Source organism: Electrona antarctica, assembly GCF_951216825.1.
Source record: "Electrona antarctica genome assembly, chromosome: 9".
Taxonomy (NCBI): domain Eukaryota; kingdom Metazoa; phylum Chordata; class Actinopteri; order Myctophiformes; family Myctophidae; genus Electrona; species Electrona antarctica.
The window spans coordinates 11740636-11763920 of NC_136790.1; the positions used below are offsets into that span (position 1 = coordinate 11740636).

Sequence of the window (23285 nt, forward strand, 5' to 3'; positions counted from 1 at the left end):
TCTGCTACAGCTCTGCTCAAGAGGACAGGTCTGCTACAGCTCTGCTCAAGAGGACCAATGACAGGTTTGCTACAGCTCTGCTCAAGAGGACAGGTCTGCTACAGCTCTGCTCAAGAGGACAGGTCTGCTACAGCTCTGCTCAAGAGGGGCGCGACAACAAAAAAAGGGGAACTGAGTGTTTTTTTCTTTATTACATTTTTTCTCATTTAAAAAGAAAAATGTCTGTAATTCAGTTGATTTACAACAACGTGTTGGGAAAGTTTGAGAGCAAGAGTGTCTGTCCTGTTGTCTTTGTTTTGTTTGTCTGTTCACATTTTGTCACTGTTTAACTGTTTTTTTGTTTTTCACATTTATATACCTTTTTTATTATGTATTGTATTTGGAACATTTACACTATATTTTATGATATAGTTTTATATCATTAATTACTCATCTGTCAATGATATTCTGAAGTTATGGCATATACAAAATGCCTAATAAAAACAGTATTAAAAATTGTAAAAATTAGCGTGACAACGCAAGCATAAAAAAAAGCTAAACCGAATCCAGGTCTGGTGAGTCGCAGGCGTGTGCACGAAACGAGGACGCGCGCAACAAATTCACGGGACCGCGCTCACGTAAATACGCTTGCGTTGTCGCACCGCGACTTCTCCGAGCAAAAACGCAGGTCTCATTGAAAATGAACTATAGGCGCGTTTTATCACTCCCCGTTTGCAAGGCCCTTTTCTCCTCCTGCATGTAATGTATGCAACGATGCATGCATGGCAGGCTGATCACTGAGGCCAACAGGCTTTTCCCTCCCGATCTCATTAAAGGTATATTCAGTGATTTGACTTAATTCAAATATCACTTATTTTTTCTTTTTTTCTGGATAATCCTCCCTACTATAGAGTGTGCTGACCATATAAGGAGTTCCTCCCTGTCCCCAGTGAGCCCCTGGGGTCAAAAAACCCTAGTTTCAGTTTTGGTGGCGGGTGGCAAAGCCTTCAACCAATCAGGATGAGAGGGGTCTTCCTCCAATCATGATCGAGTGGGGGCGGGCCTTGGTGCACATGCTGTTGGCCTGTTGCACTTCCCCCCACTGTAGAGCGTGCATGTGCACATTTTGTTACCGGGGCGGACTGGGTGGTTTTCCAAATCACCCAAATCACTGAATGCTCCTTTAACAATCGGTAACGCCCTCTTCTGTGTGACAAACCTGCCTCTGCCTCTCACATGAGCAGACCACTTTAAATAACTCTGAAAAACCCCTGCAATACCAGATGGCACCGTGATGTCAACGTTAAACAATAGCCTACCAACCCTGCGCCTCGGGATAGATTTATCATGCAATACGCGTAAGGTAAGGTTAGGTTTAGGCATAGCTTTTGTCGCACCAGCGAGGCACACCACTCTGCCCACCTGGTGAGAAAAGAGAATTAGTTACTAGTTAGGCAAAATCACACCCGTGTGAACTGAGCGGTGCTACTATATGTACTGTACTGTAGTACACGTACTACTAAATGGGTGTACTGTACTAACATTGCTGCTGCAGTGGGCAATGGGTGTGTGTGCCACCCAACAGTGCCACCCCAGGTCACATAGCGCTACTGCACTGTCTGTGCTGAAATAGACATACACGGGGACAGCATAGAGTATATAAAAGGATAGAGACTGATCTGGCGCGAAGCTCCGCTATTCATGTCAGTGGAAGTTGCTCAGTGGCGTTTTGAAGCACCCGGAAGGACCGTCTCAGAACGTCTACTTCCGCATTTGACCACCACATTTTGGTGGTCAAACACGGGGTTTCCCAGTCATGAATCCACGGGTCCGCTTGTAGTCCCTCCTCTTACCACTAGGGCCCAGTGCTTCAACGTTGGAGCACCTCACTGGCCCCTTGGGGGACAGACAACGTACAGTAGCTGTGCGTTGGAGCGGTTAGGCACCGCTCAAAAAACAATTACAACGACGGAGGCGCGCTGTCTCTGGTGGGCTTGAGCAACGAGACGCATCGTCAAGCAAGCCATTAGGCAAGAGAGTCACCGCGCCACACGTTGCGAAGGCCGCCTAGAGGCGACACAGTGTTGTTCGAGTTATGTACATAACTCAGGCAATGCCAGCGCCGAGCACTATTTTCCACCACAGAGGAAAGCCGGGCAGTGCTGTCCTCCTAGAATGTGAAGAATGACTATAGGGCGAAGCAGTTCCACGTGTGTCACAGAAGGGGTGAGATCGGGTGGGTTGGTCGCTATACTGAGCATTTTGGCCCCTTTACGCGCAGGTGTATACTATATGGGCTCAGACTTTACGTGTTATGGACTACTCTATACTAGTATCTGCTCATCTGCTCAGACTGAGGCTCAGACTGTCCCTGTTACCCTCCTGTCATTTCCCAGAGGGATTAGAGGCATCCAACTTTCTCTTTCCATCTCTCTCACACTATTTCATAATCTTTATCACAACCTCCCTCTCTGTCCATCTCTCTCTTTTGCTATCTATCTTCTCCTTTTCTGTATCTTTCTCTTTCTGACACACACGTGCGCGTGAGCGCGCACACACACACGTGCGCGTGCGCGCGCACACACACACACACACACACACACACACACACACACACACACACACACACACACACACACACACACACACACACACACACACACACACACACACACACACACACACACACACACACACACACACACACACACACACACACACACACACACACACACACACACACACACTCCGAAGCAGACATTAAAAGGCTGAGCCTGCCACTGGCTGCTACATCCTTTAAGTTAATCAGTCTTCAAGCCTCTCAGATAACAAAATCATTACCAGTTGCCAGCCCTGAGCACGGTTCACTACAGGAGGAACATCCAGTATGCACAATTCAACATACTGCATAATCCTCTCTGAAAAGAATGAACATAAAAGCACCGTACCTCCAAAGTATGAGGCTTCGCGGCCTCATACACTGCATAAACGCATGTGCCGATAATAATAATATCTGGGGCTATTTCTGGGCTATTTGTGGAGTAGTATTTCAGCTATTTCAAGGGTTTCCCTGGATGGGTCATATACCAAGGACTATAACAATGGGACCCGATGCCTTCCTGCTTGGCACTCAGCATCAAGGGTTGGATTGGGGGTACGTCCATGGCCTGCGGCATACTAATAGCGCCATGTCCAGGGGCTGGGGCATGTCCTTGTACATCAAGCCGCCTCACGCTATAACAACAGGAGATCCTGTCCTATAGGCCACATGGCTCTGCAAGGCGTATACTTTATACTATTTCAAGGATGTATGTAGTATATATGGCTATTTTGAGGGGTAATCTACAGATGGAAATTTACAATAAACTTTGTGAACTGCTATCTAGTCAATTCAGGCATTTGTCGGATCAGGGTGTTAGTAAGTGAAGTGGAGCAGAACAGAACTGTACACCCTGCTATCGCCTCTGCATTCTGCACAAAATATCAAGAGAATAAGTATAACGGGAGAGAGGAGACATGAGTGAGGGAATGGTTCTGCTGTGTTCTGTTCATGGGGCTGTGTGAAGTAAAGTGGAGAGGAGGTGGAGAGTCATCACCGCTCTTGTTTTCACCACGATGACAGGGAGGGAGGACAGAAGAGAGAAAGACGGACAGAGGAAAGCAGAGGAAAGGAGAGAGCACACGAGAACCAGCGAGCGCTAATTGGAAGCACATCAATCTGGTTTCCTGAGGACAATCTCAGAGGAAGATATGGAGAAAGTGAAAGACAGAAAAAAGCTAACAGGAAAGTAAAAAGGAGATAATGAGCTTTAGAGAAGACAGCACTGGAGAAAGAGAAGAAAAAGAGAAGAGGTGCCACCTGCCCCAAGGATGTGCGAGGAGTCTGCACACACACACACACACACACACACACACACACACACACACACACACACACACACACACACACACACACACACACACACACACACAGTGTTGTGACTGCAACTTGTTCCTGTTCGCAGATGACTCGGCACTGCTCTCTGACAGGAACAAACTGCAGGTTGAAAAGGCCCTCAGGTCTGAACTCGGTAGAATCTGCACCTGGATAACAAACTATCTTTACACCTGGGAAAAACTGAATCCATTCTCTTTGGATCTAATAGTAATCTCAGCAAGGCAAATGGCTTCTTGGTTAGAGTGGGTGACAATGTTATCACACGTAAAGATGAAATTACCTACCTAGGTTCCATCCTGGAGGCCAATCTTTCCGGTGATAAAATGGCCACCAACGTAATCAAAAAAGTCAACCAAAGAACAAGATTCCTTTACATGATCTCCTCACTGGTCAACAAAAACACCTTGAAGACCTTAACAGGAGCCCTCGTACAAGGTTTCTTTGACTATGCATGCACCTCCTGGTACCACAGCACCTCAAAGGCTCTTAAAACTAGGCTCCAGACTTCCCAAAACAAACTGGTCAGGCTCCTACTTGGCCTCACCCCCCGAACCCACCTCACCCCTGCCCACTTTGACAGGCTGGAATGGCTTAGGGTCGACGACAGAGTACAGCATCTTGCAATGGGTCTGGTCCACAAGATTCGATACACGACCAAGATACCCATGTACCTGTCTAGATACTTCCTTAATGTTAACGAAGTCCACACCCACAACACCAGAGGGAGTGCAACGAACCATGTACAACCCAGATTCGGCACAAACAAGGGACTAAATTCTTTTCGCTCCTATGCCACCAAAATGTGGAACGCCCTACCAACAGTCATTAAGACATGCGAATCCCTTGACTCAATTCGAAACTGGCCTCAACTGCAATTCGAAACTGGCCCCCGTAAAATCTGAATCCCCCACCACCGCCCACCCCTTTTTCCCCTCACTGTATATGTTTATTTTCCCTTTTTACCTCCTTTATGATGAATTCCTGTTCTGTTCTTTGACTATATAGAAATGTCTATTTGTACGTCTCTAAATGTTTTGATGAATTGAACAAGGTGGACCCTCATGTAAACAAGTGTAATGCTTAATTGGGTCGTCCACTCACAGTTAACAGTCTTTGTATTGAGTTTGTGCCTGCCCCCTGCACCATGTGTGTACTTAAGCCTTACTGTGTTGCCCCCTCGGGCTATGACCTGACGAAGATGTAATTGACACATCGAAACGTTGTCGCTTTTTACCTGCACCCTGTTACAAATAAAACAAGGGCCTAAATCGTCTGCTCCAGTGCCTTCTTGTTCGCAGTCTTTGTATTGAGTTTGTGCTTGAAATGTACTGTAATTCTGCAAACTGTTAATAAATATTTCAATCAATCAATCAACGCACGCACACGCGCGCACACACACACACACACACACACACACACACACACACACACACACACACACACACACACACACACACACACACACACACACACACACACACACACACACACACACACACACACACACACACACACACACACACACACACACACACAGCAACCAGGACAACCGTCTTGCACTGCAGGGACACAGGCACACAGACTCCTGGGAAATCTAAATCCACTCAAACAAAATATACATACTTTAACATGTAAATGTATGCTGCTGACTGAGATGTACATACATGTACATGGATGGATGGACTGAAGAAAAGAAACAACTGCTAAGAGACTGGGGCCTGGGGACTTGGGACTGCGACTAGAGATCTATATACAGTGTCCAAAATTCAAATAAATACTAACCAGATTACATTTTGCTAAGTTCATCACCAATTTGACCATTTGCCAATGCCCATATGCAATTTCACATCGATTGACCGACCCATAAGGAGAAACATGTATGAGAATGGCCACATAAGTGTCCCCTAGTGGTCATTACACTATGTCACTGCAGTGCAGAGTGTTTTGAGCATTCTTGCCAAAACCATATTGATTAAACAGTTTTGTAATTAAAGTTTACAAAACACATTCAAAACAGAGGATTATATGAGCCACATGATTATGCTGTGCCTGCTGCTTGCTATGCATTTAAATAACTTTGCACGGCAACCATTCACCATATTCACACGGTGGCCATTTTGCTATTAAGTTAATGAAATAATGCCACCCCGGGTGTTTCTTCCCCACATGCTAATTATGATGTGAGAGCAAAATGACCGCTGTGTAAATATAGTCAATTGAACCACGTCTGTCTGCCGTGCTGTGTGTGTGCATGTTGCCCTTATAGGCCAGATGCAGTGCTAGGCCTACTATTAAAGAGAGCACAATTAGATAATTGGAAACAACCGCCGATCAATTAACCCTACCCTAGCGCTGCTTGCTCATGCTGGGCAAGACCTAGCGGGATTTTGGCGTTAGTACCGCTCAAGGAAATGACGTTGACGTTTTACAAATCTGTTGTGACTGGTCGAAAAATATGGTATCCGGGGGAAATACATCCGACCCGACACTTCCAACGATACACTCTCTGCCTTAGGTCGTGACCAGTCTTTGCCCTTTGCAGATGAGAAGGTTGGGACCGGGGCTACTGCTCGCTTGAGTCACTCCCCCATCTCCATCCAGCAGAGGCCAACTCACACACACCCCTATACCACAGTCACCCTGAATACCAAACAACCATTATAACCACGGTATGGCCGTACATACAGGCTATGGGATCAAGACTACAGATCCCATAGCTGTGGCAAAAACTGCTTAAATTTTGGAAAGTGACAAATCATCATTCTTTATCAGTCCCTGCATACTGTATGCCAACAGAGTCCACACATTTGTGACCAGGTCTAGCAAAATGGTCCTCATCTCACCTATAATGAAAAGGCAGAAAATCTAAAATAAACTTGTTTTTTTTGTGATTTTCATTTTTTGAATGTTGAAGAAGGTTTTCATTCCAACAGATTAAATGTATACATTTATAAGTCAAAGTAGGCTAGCCAGCTCTAGGTGTAATGTTGTGAACATTCAAAGGGGATTTTCTCAGCTTTGGGTAAAACGGCACAATCATTTTAAAATGGTCATATCTCCTTCAAATATTTTCCAATTTCATTGAATGATACATCATATGGAAGCTTACATTCTGTACTTTAATAATCTGTAAAAAACTGAAAAATGACTCTGGTCGAGATGAGGGCCTATTTGCCAGACCCGGTCACAGGGCCAAATTAGACATTGGGCCAATGGGGCCGTGGCCCAGGGGCCCTTGGCTCTCAGGGGCCCTTCTGGGAAAATGTAAAGCCCTTTAATGGGTTTGAGGCCCTGAAAAAAGCTCCTGGGGACCTTCATTGGCCATTGATTTTGTTAAATTTAGGTAAAAAAAAATGATAAAAACACAAAAAAACTCGAAAATTCTGCGCGCACGCGCGCTAAGGGGACCCCAAAAATGTACCGGCCCAGGGGCCCTTGTGGGGTTAATCCATCCCTGCCCGGTCACATTTGGGATCTTTTTCAATCCCTGCCTATAGGAAAATCACCTTTATCACTCCTAGTCATTGCACATGGCAATTCTCAATGCCCATGTGCAATGTCAGATTGACTGACCAACTAACTAAAAATGCAAGAGAATGTCCTGAGGGCAGACACAGATTGAGAATAGATAATTTCCTTCATTTTATAGGAGATAGGAGTAGGACTAGGGGGACAGTATTGGATTGATGTTGTATGAACTGACAGTGTGTCAGTTGTGTCTGCTCCAGTGGTTGTTCTCAGTATCTCATTTGATTATGTCAAGGACAATACATTACAGGTTGCATGCTTGGTCTTTACATAATGTCAATGAATTCTCTTGAATAAAAGATGAGTTGTCTAACATAGATTGGTAATGCTAGCATGGATGGAGACAGCATTGATTGCAGCCTCTGCTACTGAAAGACCATATAGCTGGTTGCTGTTTCCTATGTCAAAGGGAATATCAAATTTCTTGTGGTCTAAAGTACTATGATCTGCTCTTACTCGCCGACAGCCGACCCACTTTCAACTCGATCTGTCTGTAACTCAGCCCCAGTCTGACATTGCATCTTTCTGCTTGGACTGCATCCTCTAAAATGTAGCAAGAAAATGCCTTGAAGACACAGCGTTAGTCTTTGCACGTTAATAAAGCAATGAATATTTTATTTGTGTGTGCCAGATTTTTCACTCTGATGAAAGTCAACTCTTAAAGGGGCATCATCATGTTTTCAATGTGCTATTTCACTTTTGCGTGCGTACATAAAATTCACAAATATCTGTATCCGACGGCCCCACAGGTCTGTGAAAGTGGCAGGGCTTCTCTCTGTGCTCAGGAGATTGTATATGCATCAGTTTCCCTGATTCGCCAACCCAAACCGTAGGGCGGCTGTGGCTCAGGAGGTAGAGCAGGTCGTCCAATGATCCATGGGTCGGCGGTTCGAATCCCGGCTCCTCTCCACATGTCGAAGTGTCCTTGGGCAAGACACTGAACCCTACATTGCCTCCAATGAGTTGGTCGGTGTGAGCTTGCCACCATTGGTGTGTGAATGTGGGAAGTGAGGACGCTGGTGTTGACTGTTCGCCGCTTCACCTCCCAATGTATGAATGAATGAACCATTGTAAAGCGCTTTGAGCACTTGGAAAAGCGCTATAAAAATGCAATTCATTAAACCATCGGCTTCACGGATTGGTGTCACGTCACGTTTGTGTCGCTAAGCCAGTATAGGTCCCTGATTGGCTTATACCAATGTAATGGGGTCAACTATCCAAAGTGATGAGGATTGGAAGACAGGTGAAGAGGAAAGTGCAGGCAGGGTAGAATGGCTTAACTTAGGGGATGGCCTTCTCGCCTGCAGGGGAGCCAGAAGCCCTGGTTGTCCCAGGTTCAGTTCAAGGACAGCAATGTGTCGAAGTGTGTCACTGAGCAAGACTCGTAACCCCTAATATACAGTGACAGAAAACACGCCAAGGAGTGGGGACAATTCTAATTTGTGTTGGAACTGGTCCGAGCCGAGCGCCAGTACCTGCCTGCTGCGTTCCGGGAAATCTAGAAGGAGCTCCGTCACATTAAATACAATAAAATACGTTTTTATTTTAGCCTATTTATTATTCATAACTTTCACATTTTCCCTTCAATGTCCCTTCCTGCAATGGAAAAGGACCGTGGATGAAATGAAACCGAAGCGGTGGCACTGATGAAAAGACAGGATCTGGAGGTGGCAGAATTGAGGATGCTACGATTCTCATTAGGAGTGACAAGGTGTTAGGTTAGAAGGTTTGTGAATAAAGAAAGAAAGGTGAGGTTCACAATGCGTCACATTATGAGCTTGTAGATTGCCTATTTTCAGAGATTTAGTATAGAGTGGGAAAAGGGAGAAGGCCAAGTACCGACCCCTGGGGACCTATTTACCTGGTACAATGTACCTGTTATTTATTGGTCCTGCACAGAACCGGGATCTTTTCCTTCACAGCCCAGAAAGCAGCAGGACAGCATAATTTCCACTTAATTGATACCCTTCTCCCAAATTGTACTCCGAGTCCCACGAGGCAAAGTAATTAAAATGAGTAAAAGTGTGCATGATGACATTGTCATGAAGTTACAGATCATTTAAATTAATATGCTTTGTAAATTCTCCATTTACCGGTACTGCCAACCTCACTGTGGAGCCTACAAATGGCTTAGCAGCAAGATGCCAACCTCACTGTGGAGCCTACAAAATAATGGCTTTTTGGAACTCTTAGCAGCAAGATGCTATAAATGGAGCTCGTTTTAACCGATAGCTGACACTGTGGTTAAAACCAAACCAAGGGAAGAAAGAATGCTTGAGTGAATAGTGCGGGCTATTTGACATAGCAACATTTATAATTCTTCACCGCATCATAATGACTGTGCTTATTTGGTACACATAGACCCAATTAAATCCTCAAAAGCATGGGTGTCGGAGGACACTTGCCTAGCCAACATGTAACAAGATGTACCACATCATTAGTGTGTGAGTCCTGTTAATGACCACATTATGACAATAATTAATGATCAGTCAGACAAAACAAAATGGTACAATGGAACAAAACACAAATACAGAATGAGCACACATTTCTAGCAACATGACCGTACTGTTATATTATTATTACTGGATAGTACTAAATCCAACTGGGTGTTGGGGAATTGGTATATGAAGCAAAAATAGAATGTTTCGAAAATCAACATGGTTTAAGGGATTTGCTCTGCAGCAAATGATAGAATGATGCAGCCAGCCAATTTGGATAATAAAGGGCCCTGAGAAAATAGCAATGCTATGGAGACTTTGTTGTGGAAGGAAATTTAATTAGCATCAAAGGGATTGACAGCTGAAATGCTAACAGAAATGAGCAGAACATCACTGCAGGATTATGACTGTAGTGATCCTAATATTAATTTCAGGGAGCCGTCAACGCAGCATCAGCGTCAGTGAACTATGTATGTTGCATTGGGTTTGTAATCGCACTTTTCTGCACAACTTGGCAAATGTAAATGTTTCATCAGTCATACAAGCAGTCAGATATACTGAACAACATATTACATTTAGACACTGCTGTGTTGGCCTCGGCCGGCCTATCGGTCCGGCCACCTAGGCTGGTAATCCACGGGTTCGAGTCCCGATCCCGACGACCTTTGCTGCATGACATGTCTTCCCCCCCCATCACTCTCCCCGTTTCCCGTCAACCAACAACTGTACATCTATCAATAAAGGCAAAAAGCCAAAAAATATCTTAAGAAAGGAAACTGCTGTGTAATCAATCTATTAATGGTACAGGCTATAATTGATTATGTCACGTTGCTGCATGGATGCAGAATCGTGCACGGCCGAATCGCAATGCATTGCTGACTCCATTGTTTTTGCCACCACTAAACAACAAGAGATTTGGAAAAAAGAAGGGAGACCAATATAGAGCCTTGAGAGACTCCAGTCAAAGGTTTATAGACTTTAAGTGGTTAAGAGGCTACAAAGTCCACATTATGTTAGTTCAAAAAAAGACCCGCTACATCAAATAAAGCGGTGTGACTGTGAATGCCTGGCTGTGATTTTGAGAAACTGGAAAAGCTCTGTTACGCCAGGGATCACAGACTGGACCCAACTTATGACGGAAACTGCATCCTTCGAATACTCAATTGCCAGGAGGAACAATGTCAAAGGGAAGTTCCATGAAATATGGGACTACTTTTATTTGTATATTAAAGGATGGTTGCATTAACAATTTGTAATTGGTAATACATTACGGATATAATCACTATTGTCAGCAACAGAATGTGGAGGGGTGTTGTCCATTGGGGTTTTTCTTTTTTGACTGCTAGTTTTGTTTTGTTTCTTGTTTGTTTTTCTTGTCTCTTTCTTTTGTGTAAGTCATGTGTATTTTGTATGCTTTATTGTAAAATCATTAAAAAACTTTGATGACAAAAAAAAAAAATGAATGCCTGGCTGGGTGATTTGAAGTGGAGTACAGTTGGAAAGAGATTCAAAGATTCGCTTCGATTAATAACTCAGTAATACCTGTAGTATCCTAGCTAGTGTGCAGCTTTGTTGTTGGCACTTAAAGAAACAATGGTTAACACCACTTCACACCTAGTGATGTGTCTTTCATGATTGATTCAAAAGAACTAGTTCATTGCCGTGAACATGAACAAACTAGTTCACTTCTTGAAACTGTTATGTTCATGCATGCTTTCGTTCATTTTATTTCTTTTTTTAAAAGATTTCAAATGTCCAAAAACAGCAAAAATAATATACTTTGTCGTTTGACAAAGTAAGTAGTAAGTACCCTATTGGCCTGAATGTAAGACTACGTTTTTTTCCAATGGAAGTATCCTAAAAAACGGGGTCGTATTATAATCGGGGACTAGAGAGTATTTGACATTCAATGTTCTTTTTCCACAAATGAGTCTTGAAAAATGGGGGTCGTTATAATCAGAGTGGTCTTATATTCGGCACAATACGGTATATTGCGCTTATTTGTTTACGTTTTGTAGGCCACGTGAAAAATGTCATTGCCAATGCGAGTCCTCTGAGAAAACAATGAAAGCCAATGTCCTAGCTAGTGGAGATGTCAGTGTTCTCCTGTGTCAGTTCGATAAACTCGGCTGTGATTAATGGAGTGAGTGAGGTCCCGGTTATGCAGAGGGGGGGAAAAAACGGTCCCATGGATTTCCCTTCTCCTCAGGATTCCACGCTATCTCATCACCAGGCCTAATACACTGTAGTGTAGAAGCAATATGTTGTGCGAATGCACGTGTGTGAGCATGTGAATGCCACAGGCGGGCAGGCAGACGCTAGAAGTAGCCCAGGCTGAATCCTGGGCAAAGGCCCTGGCTAATGAGGAGAGGATGCTCCGCCAAGCTCCATCCTCAGAGCAATTTGGATGTCTGCTAGTCGCAGCTCACCGTCCAACATAAAAGCAGAGAAATTGGCAGAAACGTCTCAAGGAATCGATGCGGTCTTATCTAGGACTGGCACACTCACACACGCATGCTCGCGCGGACTAAAAATAAATACTAGATAAATGATAAATAGCGGCAACTTCGCTGCCAGTGCTGAGTGTGCTTGTCAGAGCCAAAATGGTGTCAAAAGGCTGTTTTCACATATGCACGCAGTTCAGACAATGTCCAGCAGATAATATGAATATAGGGGAGAGATAAGGAGGAGAACAGAATGTGAGCATATGAGCTGATATAGAGAGTGGGAGTGACATTTCAGTCACATCATATATACAATAGTTATTTAGGTATACTGTATGGAATGACAGCCTTTTATAATACTTCTGATTAGATTGCTTTGCCCACTCCATTTTCCATTTCTAAACCCATACACAAACAAACATAACAGACATCAGAAAGTAATAAAATAAAAAGTGCATAAAGAACATGGTACAATATGAGTGGGAGTGAATTTGACAGAAATGGTCTACCTTTCTGCATGTAATTTATAAAGCAGCAGCACTGAGGTACAATATTGATTTTGCGTTTAGTTAATGAATTGATCTCATTAGGTCTGTCCCGTTTTAAACACTCTAGAATCTCTGGCCCTATATGCATATGGGACATCTTATAAGATTTGATTCCAATATACAGCACTTAGGATTTTGAGCAGCAGTTGGCCCTCCCTCCGCCGTCATTATTTATACCTCCTAGAAGTCTCTTCCTGACTTAATTGGATGAACCTGGACTACTTTACTTTCTGTCCCTCTTCCTAAATTGCTGCTGAGTCATGGGGAAACGAGCTGCGGAATCATTACACCATAAAATACGATTAGACAGGAAAAAAAACTACGTGAAGGGCCTATGGAAGGTGAGAGAGAGGACGAAGTTTGCACATTTTTCTGGAGAGGGCTGTGGAAACTGCATCTGCTCTGCCTCTGACAGGGATGCATGGCGCCATGACAGGAGAAAACATATTGTGGCTCTTGACCCGGTCCCATTACTCTGTCTAATAATTGGATAGTTTGTGTGCTCTGCTGCAAAGGAATCAAGAGGTGGACATGTCGGGTCTGGGTTTTCTCTTCGTATTTACCTATTTCAGGTGAAAGGTGTTATAGACAGAAAAGCCTCACAGAAGAAACAACTGCCGGCTGCTGTGGCTCAGGAGGTAGAGCAGGTCGTCCAATGATCCATGGGTCGGCGGTTCGAATCCTCCTGTCTACATGTCGAAGTGTCCTTGGGCAAGACACTGAACCCCAAATTGCTCCCGATGTTCTGGTTGGTACCTTGCATGGCTTCCGCCGCAATCGGTGTATGAATGTGTGTGTGAATGGGTGAATGTAATGCACAATCTATGTAAAGCGCCTTGGATAAAGGCGCTATATAAATGCACCATTTACCATTTACATGTCGTATAGCTTTTTTTTTAAAGTACAAGGACATCCGTTTACAAGTATTCAGCCATGCACTGTCAATGGTTTGCTGTACACCAGATGTTCACTGCTCGCCTGTTTGCCAGCTCGGCTCATATGCAAGAAGCACTGGGAGGGGAACAGAGAATGAGAATCAACTGTTAAGCCGAGCATGACCACAATCAGGCGAGCTGCTGTTCTATCAGACATGACTAAGCAACAGCAATGTCCAAACTACAGCCCAATTCATCACTGTCACTAGGGTTGGGCTCATTTAGGATTTTTTCCCTAATATCTTATTTCCTTTAAGATGTTTTTTTAGGGCCTTTTCTGGCTTTATTGATAGACTAGACTTGTACGTGCCCGTCGCGTCGGCAACCGGCCTACTTGGGAACGATGCAACTTGGGAACCTATAATACCTGTTGTCAACTTGTCATAGCACCCATAGCAACTATCTGTCTGTGTCCCTTTTGTGCCCATACTGTATATGGAGATATCTGTAGTATGCAATACCCGTAATCATAGCACACATTTTAACTGTCTGTCTGTGTCTCACATGCCTGTGTGTGAAGAGTGCAAACTGACTGTGAAAAGTGGACTGGTTAAGTAATCAATTGGCAGGTGTGGGGTTGCCATGGCAATCAATTGGCTGAAGCAGAGGCTGGAAATTGCACAGGTGAGGGGATTTAGGCTGATTAGGCCCACTGGCAGAGCCTGACCAGAGCCTTTTGCGGCGGTTCTGGACAACCATGGGTCCGACTGACTCGATACCGGGCACTGCACTCTCCGCGGGGGTGTGGAACGCGTGTGTCGAATTTGAAGTCGGTGGGGCAAACGGTTCTCGAGTTACGTGCATTACAACCGTACACACACACACACGCACTCATGCACGCGCGCACGCACGCACGCACGCACGCACGCACACACACACACAGAGACGTGGCGCATTTATAGTAGGATATACAGTAGTCTAACAGGAAATGGGGAGAGAGATGGGGGTGACACGTAGCAAAGGCCATCAGGATTTGAACCCGCAACACACTGTCAGGCTGGACTACCAGCCTAGGTGGCTACGCCTCTTTTAGGATTTTAACGATACCGGTTCCTTAACGATTCCCGATTAACGGTCCAATTCCTTGAAGGGAAACTTCACCCTTTTTGCAAAGAAATATGTTAATGACATTTAGAAGATTTAGAACACTTTGTTTGGGTCTTTGTGTGTAATATGTTGTACTAGATATTTTAGATTTTAGCAGTGAGCCCAGTGTCTCTGATGTCATGGACACAGGGCTCACTTACTTCCTGGACTACATGTTGTCTCAGTAAGACAGTCCTCCCCCTATCCACAAGGAGGAGCAGTGCACCAAAGCATTATGGGAATTGTAGTCCAGGAAGGAAGTGAGCCCAGTGTCGATGACATCAGAGACACTGGGCTTACTACTAAAATCTAAAATATCTAAAACCACATATTACACACATTTAGGCCCTATGCAATCAACTAATAGACATGAAATGAAAAATAACAACAAAATTCAATATCATCACTAGAAAAAATAAAACTATGTACAGAGTGGGGAAAAAAGGAAGATCACCTGCTGAAAGGTGGATGTTCAGGTTTTAAAAGATGTAAGTGCTCTGCATTTTTTGAGGGAGAGGATCAGGGCATTTCACGCTTGGGTGCCAGTGCCGTAGAAGGAGAATTTACCCATATTTGTTTTGAAAGTGGGTGGCACTGGTACCAGGTCGTTGTTCTCGCTCCAGCTAGTATTGTGGCCGTGGGTGTTGCTCACTAACTGTAAATTACCGGTAGTCAGGTATGCAGGTACTGAGGGCATTGAGGGCAAGGCTGCATTTACAATTTTGAATGTCAATCCCATTTTCAATTGCTTAACTCTGTTTTCTACCCGGAGCCAGTTTAGATAGACTAGCAAAATGGGTTGGAGATGCTCATTATTAGATCTCATCATTTCTATGCGTACTCACTGTGTGTCTGTCTCTGTGTCTAAGTGGCCATTGATAAATAATTAACCCACTTTCAGTAACCTCACCTGCCCACTCAATGTGTGATGTCAGTTCACATATCCAGTGATCCCACTTTACTCGAGGCTTTGACACAGGGGAAATAAATCGATTACCAGACCCATAAAAGAGCAATGGCCATCAGAGAAGTTCTTCACCTCTTCTCTTTCTCTCTCTCACACACACACACACACACACACACACACACACACACACACACACACACACACACACACACACACACACACACACACACACACACACACACACACACACACACACACACACACACACACACACACACACACACACACACACACACACACTAATTCATTCCATCTCTCCCTGAAGACAATAGTTGAATTGTTCCATTCTTATTAATAAAAAGGGTCCTTCCACAAATTTGAGTGCAGTGGCCTTGAGTTTCTAAATTAGACTGTCGGAAGCACACAAGGGAGCAGTAGTCAAGGACAGGCAATCCATACAATTATAAATGGTTGGTAGAAAATAGAGAATCAATAGCTCCTTAACGGCCGTGTTTTCCATTGGACTGAGTGACCAACACAGGTGGTGGGGTTCTTTACCCATTTCATTGCAGGAAAGTCGACCTACTCATCTGTCATGCTCGACATGAAAAGAAAATGAAACATTACTAGGATTTTAAGTACAGGACAGAGCTTTAAACACGACGTCCGTATTCTGGGCACAGCCGGACATTCTGCGAAAATACCTGATCCACAAGCTAAGAGTGAAAAAAAGGAGTGGGCCAAGGATAGATCTCTGGGGGAGCCCGGTCAACCAAGTACAGCAGATCAGTATAAATGGTCAAAAAAAGCCATTGCGATAACCCAGGAGCATGAACCAATCATCCATCATCATACATGGTATACAGCTAGCATGTGAGATGCCGCTGAGCACTGTGAGACTCATGTTCTTGTACCTCCTACCTCATCCAACCACGCCGGCTGGCCGAGAAGCTCTCAGTGATGCAGGTGGACCACAGCCTGGTGGCCGGGATTTTGGACTGTACCTTACCGGCAGACCTCAGTACATCACGCAAACTTCAGAACAGCTTGTTACAATGAATATCCTGTTACTTGCTATTGTTACTATTGATACTGTTACTCTCCTATTAAAATCCTGTTAAATCCTGTCACATCTCGCATGTCCTTATGTACTGATCATGATCGTTCAGCCGTATAGTGCACGCTAGGGATGAAAGCTCTCCTGTGTGGATATAGGGAATGTGATGGGTTGTTATGCCATTGTGGTATATTTATCTGACTTTTAGTCACAGCGGTGACTGATTCAGTGTCAGCGGTGCACCGTGAAATGAATTGATCTCACGGAATCCCTGTGCAAGTTCCTGGGAGTGCAAACTGAAGTGGACACTTACAGGATGGAACAGAGCAATCTGTTCTTCCTGAGGAGGCTCAGGTCCTTGGATGTGTGCAACAGGATGCTACAGACGCTGCCCGCAACACGTGGCACTCAGTTCACACACACACACACACACACACACACACACACACACACACACACACACACACACACACACACACACACACACACACACACACACACACACACACACACACACACACACACACACACACACACACACACACACACACACACACACACACACACACACACACACACACACACACACACACACACAGGAAATAAGCTCTTGAGCATTATTGTGCCTCATCCTTTTGACAGATTGTACAAACAAAATGTCAAAATGTCACAGTGGAGAGTGTGAGAGAGAATGAGAAAATTGAATAGAGCGCGAGAGAGGGGGGGGGGGGGTGTAGGGGGGGGGCGTTCATGACGACCTTTGCTCCATGTCTCTCCCCTTCTCTCTCTTTCCCTCTTTCCCGTCTCTCTTCACTTGATACTATCAATAAAGGCAGAAAAGCCCCAAAACAAATCTTTTAAAAAAGAAGAAAGAAACGACCCTTCACCAAAGCTTCTTAGCTGATGTAGCTGGTCAACAAAAATCTCTGCTTGTCCTTATATATACCCACACTACTGGTCTGGTGATAGATACATATTTCTATCTATATCTATTAATGGTTCATTCGTTATGCTAACCCGGTCAGTCAAGTTCAGATGGCCTACTGCAGTGCTGCTACAGTATGACACCTACCAAACCAAATAAATAGTTCAATTTTACTCTTATGTACCTGTAATACCCGTATACACGATGTAAGAGAAAGAAACCTTAAACCTTGAACACAGGAAACCCAAATACCAGTTTATCCCCTATATGTTGCTGAGGCTCTTTCGGCTACACAGACAAAATACTCAATGTTGATTTAGCTCTGAGAGTGCACACAACTTTCAGAGCTATAAATGGATAAAAGAACACTAAAGGTTTTACTGTGTACAGTAGGGCACAGGTCTCAGATTGTCACATAAATATTAATGCCATGATTCAAAAGCTGATTATTTTATACTGCTTTCTGATCATGACTTACAATCATCTACTGACATTTACATAATGCAGACAAGGCAGATGATCCACGTGTGGCCCACAGTTTGTCCCCTCTGCCTTACAGCACATGTGACACTGGTGAATATTGTATGATGCATTTCCCTAAGAGCACAAATTAAAAATGCCACGGCTTACAGCGGCCACTTTTTAAAAAAGAATGTATTCATAACACTAAATCCAATAAAGTGTGATTCATTGTGGCACTTCTATTTTTTTTTGTTTTTTGCAAGCCACAGGATTAGGAGGGACAATCTGGCCTCACGGATGGTGCATTATCCTCTAGACAGTGAAATAGTAGAAAGACAGCTGTGTCCTATCACCAGGAATAAAACACAGAGGCCATGCCTCAGGGTGTAACACAGGCTGAGCATGGTTATTACTGACACATCGTGGCACTGTGGCAAACCCCTACAGGCCAGGGCTCTACTGTATAGGTGGACGCCTATATAAGATGAAAACCAGACGCATGAAATCAAAGGAAAATAAATGCATTGCTTGCATTTTCATGTCACAAACAACACAGTGTGGCATAATGTGTGATTTGCTATAAACTGCTCAAGGCATGCGATGGTGTGTGTTTGTCATGCCCTGAAAGTGTTTCAGGAGACAAAATAATCGTGTGAAGTGAGGGGCGCCCAGTGTGGCTGCCAGTATCATGTCACAGGGGGGCGTGCTGATTTTTTTTGGGGGGGCTGATCATTTTGGGGGCTTGCAGATTTATGGGGGAAACATTAAAGGTCCATAGACTTGGCTGCCACATGACGTGTCTGAACACCAGATGTTGGAGGAACTTGCGCCTTCACAAAAAGACAGGATTTAATAATGGTGTGGCTTGATATGGAGATGACGTCATGTGGCCAGTCATCTATGACAGATCTATGACATAATTAATGACTCCAAATTTGGGCCATGTCTCAGCCCGATCTGACCGCCATCCACAAGTTCCATATTATTAATTATTAAGATGAAAGACAAAGTTATATGAAAGACAGTTATATATTTCATGAAATGAAAACAATAACAGTTATGTTATAGTCCTCCGCTGCTTTGTCTGTTATGATAAATAACATATTCATCAAGTTAATTGTGTTTATTGCACTTTCGACAATACACAAAAGACAAAGAATGCAGGGATAATACAGGATAGAGACTAGTGCAAGATACATGCAGTGTAGACTAGAATGTCTTGTCACTCAGACTTGAATCATCATCAAACAATCCTATTTATTGAGATGTGACTAGGATCAACGAGTCCGTAGAGTGATTCGCTGCACTGTCCATCATGCTGCCACCCAGGTGGGACAAACCAATCATTCAGACACGGCCAAAACATTGTCACTGTCGCTTTTACAAGTCCCCGGGGGAGCCCATCTCAACCATGTACATCTGCTGACTATCAGCACTGCTGTGATGTGATGTGAATTGTTTTCATCAACTGTCAGTACTGGTACTGGGCCCCTGGAGCGTGCCAGCCTGCCATCCAGGTCCGATGTGTTTCATCCAGATCTAATCTGATGGCCGCAGCCTTCCGAGAAGTTACGACTCTAGTGAGACAGAGGCGCAGGTTCCTGGAGAAACCTTCCACGGTCTCTAGGTAAATATTGTGGAAGAAATTATACATTGAGTCTATACTGCACTACTACATACTACACAACTATGAAGACTGCTGCAGACTGCAATGCCTTCCAAAGCAATTACAGAGATGAAAACCTCCAGCTGCGCATAACTGAGAGGACAGGGTGGGGTACATGAATAGAAATGTAATTACACAACTGCACACTTTCCTTTCTGATACATAAAGGGACCATGCAGAAGTGTTTATTGATATCACCGAGCCATTGAATATGTTTGCCTCTGCTCATTTCATGGTATCTGATGCCACTTCCCTGAATGAGATAATGACTTTCATTTCAACACATAATAATAGACATGATGGGTATGCGCAGTGTGGACCACATCCAGGTGCAAACACGGTGTGTGTGTGTGTGTGTGTGTGTGTGTGTGTGTGTGTGTGTGTGTGTGTGCATCTGACGTTAAAGACTAAAAATAGAGATTTCCCACTGACAAAAACCCTCAGGCCCAATGGGTGTGGATTTATTTTGTGCCTTTGTGCTCTGTGTGTGTGTGTGTGTGTGTGTGTGTGTGTGTGTGTGTGTGTGTGTGTGTGTGTGTGTGTGTGTGTGTGTGTGTGTGTGTGTGTGTGTGTGTGTGTGCACGTGTGCATGTGTGTGTGCGTGTGAGCACACGTGCGTGTGACGTTTGACCCGGACACAGCTTGCAAGTACAGCAGCATTTGCATTTAGAACGTCAGTCTTCCTCATCCATCTGGTCTGTGATTAAGCTGTGATGTGAATCGGGAAGGATGCACATTCACAATATTTATCTCGGCTTATAGTATCTACCTGTCTGCCAAATTGGTCAATATTCTATATAGTTTGCATCAACTCCCAGCCTTTCTTCGATTGCTACTTGGCAATTTAAAAAGGACAACGCAAAATCCATCCAAGAGAAGAGATTCAAACAATTCTCTGAGCTTCATTATCACTCTCATTAGGGTCTGTGCATCTGATGAGGACACTGCCCAGAAGCTGCTCGGTGCAAAAAAGTAGGATCAATCAGTCCTGCATACTAATTCAACGTGATAGAGAACACATCAGCACATACACCCCCTGGTTGTGTGTTTGCGTGCACGTGCACACACACGCACACAAGTGCATGTGCATGAGTGTGTGCAACTGTGCACGCATGATTTTTAGGACAGACCCACTTTGCAACCAATACATTTGCATTTACACTGATAGATATAGATATTCTGCCAGCTGGCCAGCAGCGGTGATGCTATCATATGACTGGGTGAGAAAGCACAATCAGATGGAGAATCTCAGGCCATATTCTGTATATCCAACATCAGCATCCTGTTTTCACAGCTTGCACCATATGACTCCATATTTCTTTCTGCAGAGCGGTCAGAGCCAAACTGCAACTCAATTTGTACTGAGACAAATTAAAAAGCCAAGCTGAAAACCATTGATTTACAGAGTTTAGCCTAACCCTATCAACCTATGTACCCTGTACCTACAAATTAGAAAACTGAAAGGAATAATTGTGTGCAAAGTCAAAATTAATTGAGAAGAACCAGCTCAATACCTGCAAAATAGGCCAACATAACAGGTGCTGTGTGGGTAGATATGATTCATTAAAAAGGACAGGGAAATATCAAGTTTGAATAATTTAGATGTACATTGTCAAAGCCTCAAGCTTATTGAGTTCACTGATCTTTTATTTAGGAAGACATCTTAATGAGAAATATGCAATAAATGTCTAACACCTTTAGTGTAGAGTAAACATAACATGAGTAGACCACACACTGGTGTTGAATAATATGTGAATATGTTTTATAGAGCAGCTGTTCTTTACTGGCAATGGCAGTCATAGGCTACCATATGCCAAGCAGTTGACTTGCAAGAGCTCATGACATGACACCTTCTGTAGCCTATCACAAATCACTGTCTAGTGTCTATCTGTGATTTGGCTAAAGTTTGATTCATTTTTGCCGCTTCCATCAGTAATAGCATCCATATACTTGTCTTGACAAATAGCCTATTATGTTTGACGGCCAGCATTATACCCTTTGGACGATTGTGGCATGATACGTAGTAGTGTAAGTGTAAGTCATTGGCTAGCACTAGAATTAGAGATGGGAAGACAACTTACCCCAAGGATGACAGTATCATCTCCTTGAAATGTTGGGATGAACTTATCTCCACGGATAATTTCGGATTGGTTCAGTGGTCGAAAACGACACAACACCTTTATGTTGCATTCTGCGTTCGCATCAGCCATTGTGGAAAATTATCGGATGCACTTCCAAAACAGAAAGGGGGTTTCCCAAAACCTCAATGAATGTTTTCCCGTTAGGCGAATGTGCGTAGAGTAAAACTGTACACTACCACCTCGGCACCTCCACATGAAATCTCGCTCTGTTGAATGGCAGGCGATTAAGGCGAAGCATTTGGCAGAGCAGCCCCAATTTCCAGTTATTTTGGGAGGGGGGATAAGACTACAATCAAATTACATTAAAGAAATACAAAACAAACAAAAGCATCACTTTAAGAGAGTTAGTTTGGCTTCAAAATGCTCTCACACCAAATTCGGGTGCAGCGTAATTCTGCAGAACACAGGAGTTGCAAATTTGCAATTAGGAGTATATTCCGAGCGGTTCCGTTGGCTCCGGCTGGCTTCCTGCAATCCCTGCATGTGATGTGCCCGTGTGTGACTGTGTGTGTGTGTGTGTGTGTGCGTTCGTGCGTGTGGTGTGGAGAAGGTGCAGGCTTCTACGATGCATGGCATGCCTCCTTGTCTTGCATCACCATTGACAGACTGGTCTCTCAATGGGGGCGGGGCGTGGTAGGAGCTATTAGCGTCTCTCTCTCCTCAGCATCATCACGGGTCGGTGGTGCTTTACTTGTCTTGCGTGAACACATCTGAGACCACGCCACGCACGGAGCGCTTGGAAAGCTCTCTAGCTCCACCAAGTGACGGCTCTTCGCCAAGCAGGCGCAACCAGGCATTCAGGCGCAATGCAAAAAATAAATAAAAAAACATACAAAACTACAGTATGTCAGAGCTGCCTTCAGAAGAAGCAAGCATGGAAACTAACTAATTAGTTAATTAATTTATAGCATTCGGTATAATATCAGTCAGTCAGGGCAAGTAAAAACTATTATTGTTGGTTATTTTTAAAAAGCTATATTTTCTATAGTTTGAATGTAGAGACAATTTACAATTTAGGCATAAGAGCTTGAATAAGATTAACAAGTTATTTTAAAACATGTCGATGCTGCATGTAGGCCTATATCATTTAAATTAAAGGGACATTTCAAATAAAACAAACATATAAATGTATAAAAAGAGAATGAAAAAAACATTTTACATTACTTTTTTCATTTATGTTTTATATAAAAAACATGTTTCTTTTATTTGAATAAAATATCCCTTTAAACTCA

The 23285-nt window shown here is 43.8% G+C and overlaps 1 protein-coding gene across 1 annotated transcript in view; it reads right to left on the minus strand.

Moving 5' to 3' along the window:
* Window positions 1-22427, minus strand: part of kif5ab (kinesin family member 5A, b) — a gene marked incomplete at its 3' end in the record, with an annotated part of 126510 nt that extends 104083 nt beyond the window's left edge. The window contains exon 1 of the mRNA XM_079509750.1: window positions 21994-22427. Within this exon, the coding sequence (XP_079365876.1) occupies window positions 21994-22122 (129 nt within the window). The 5' untranslated portion in view covers window positions 22123-22427. The remainder of the gene's footprint in view (window positions 1-21993) is intronic.
* Between the last annotated feature and the right edge of the window lie 858 nt (window positions 22428-23285).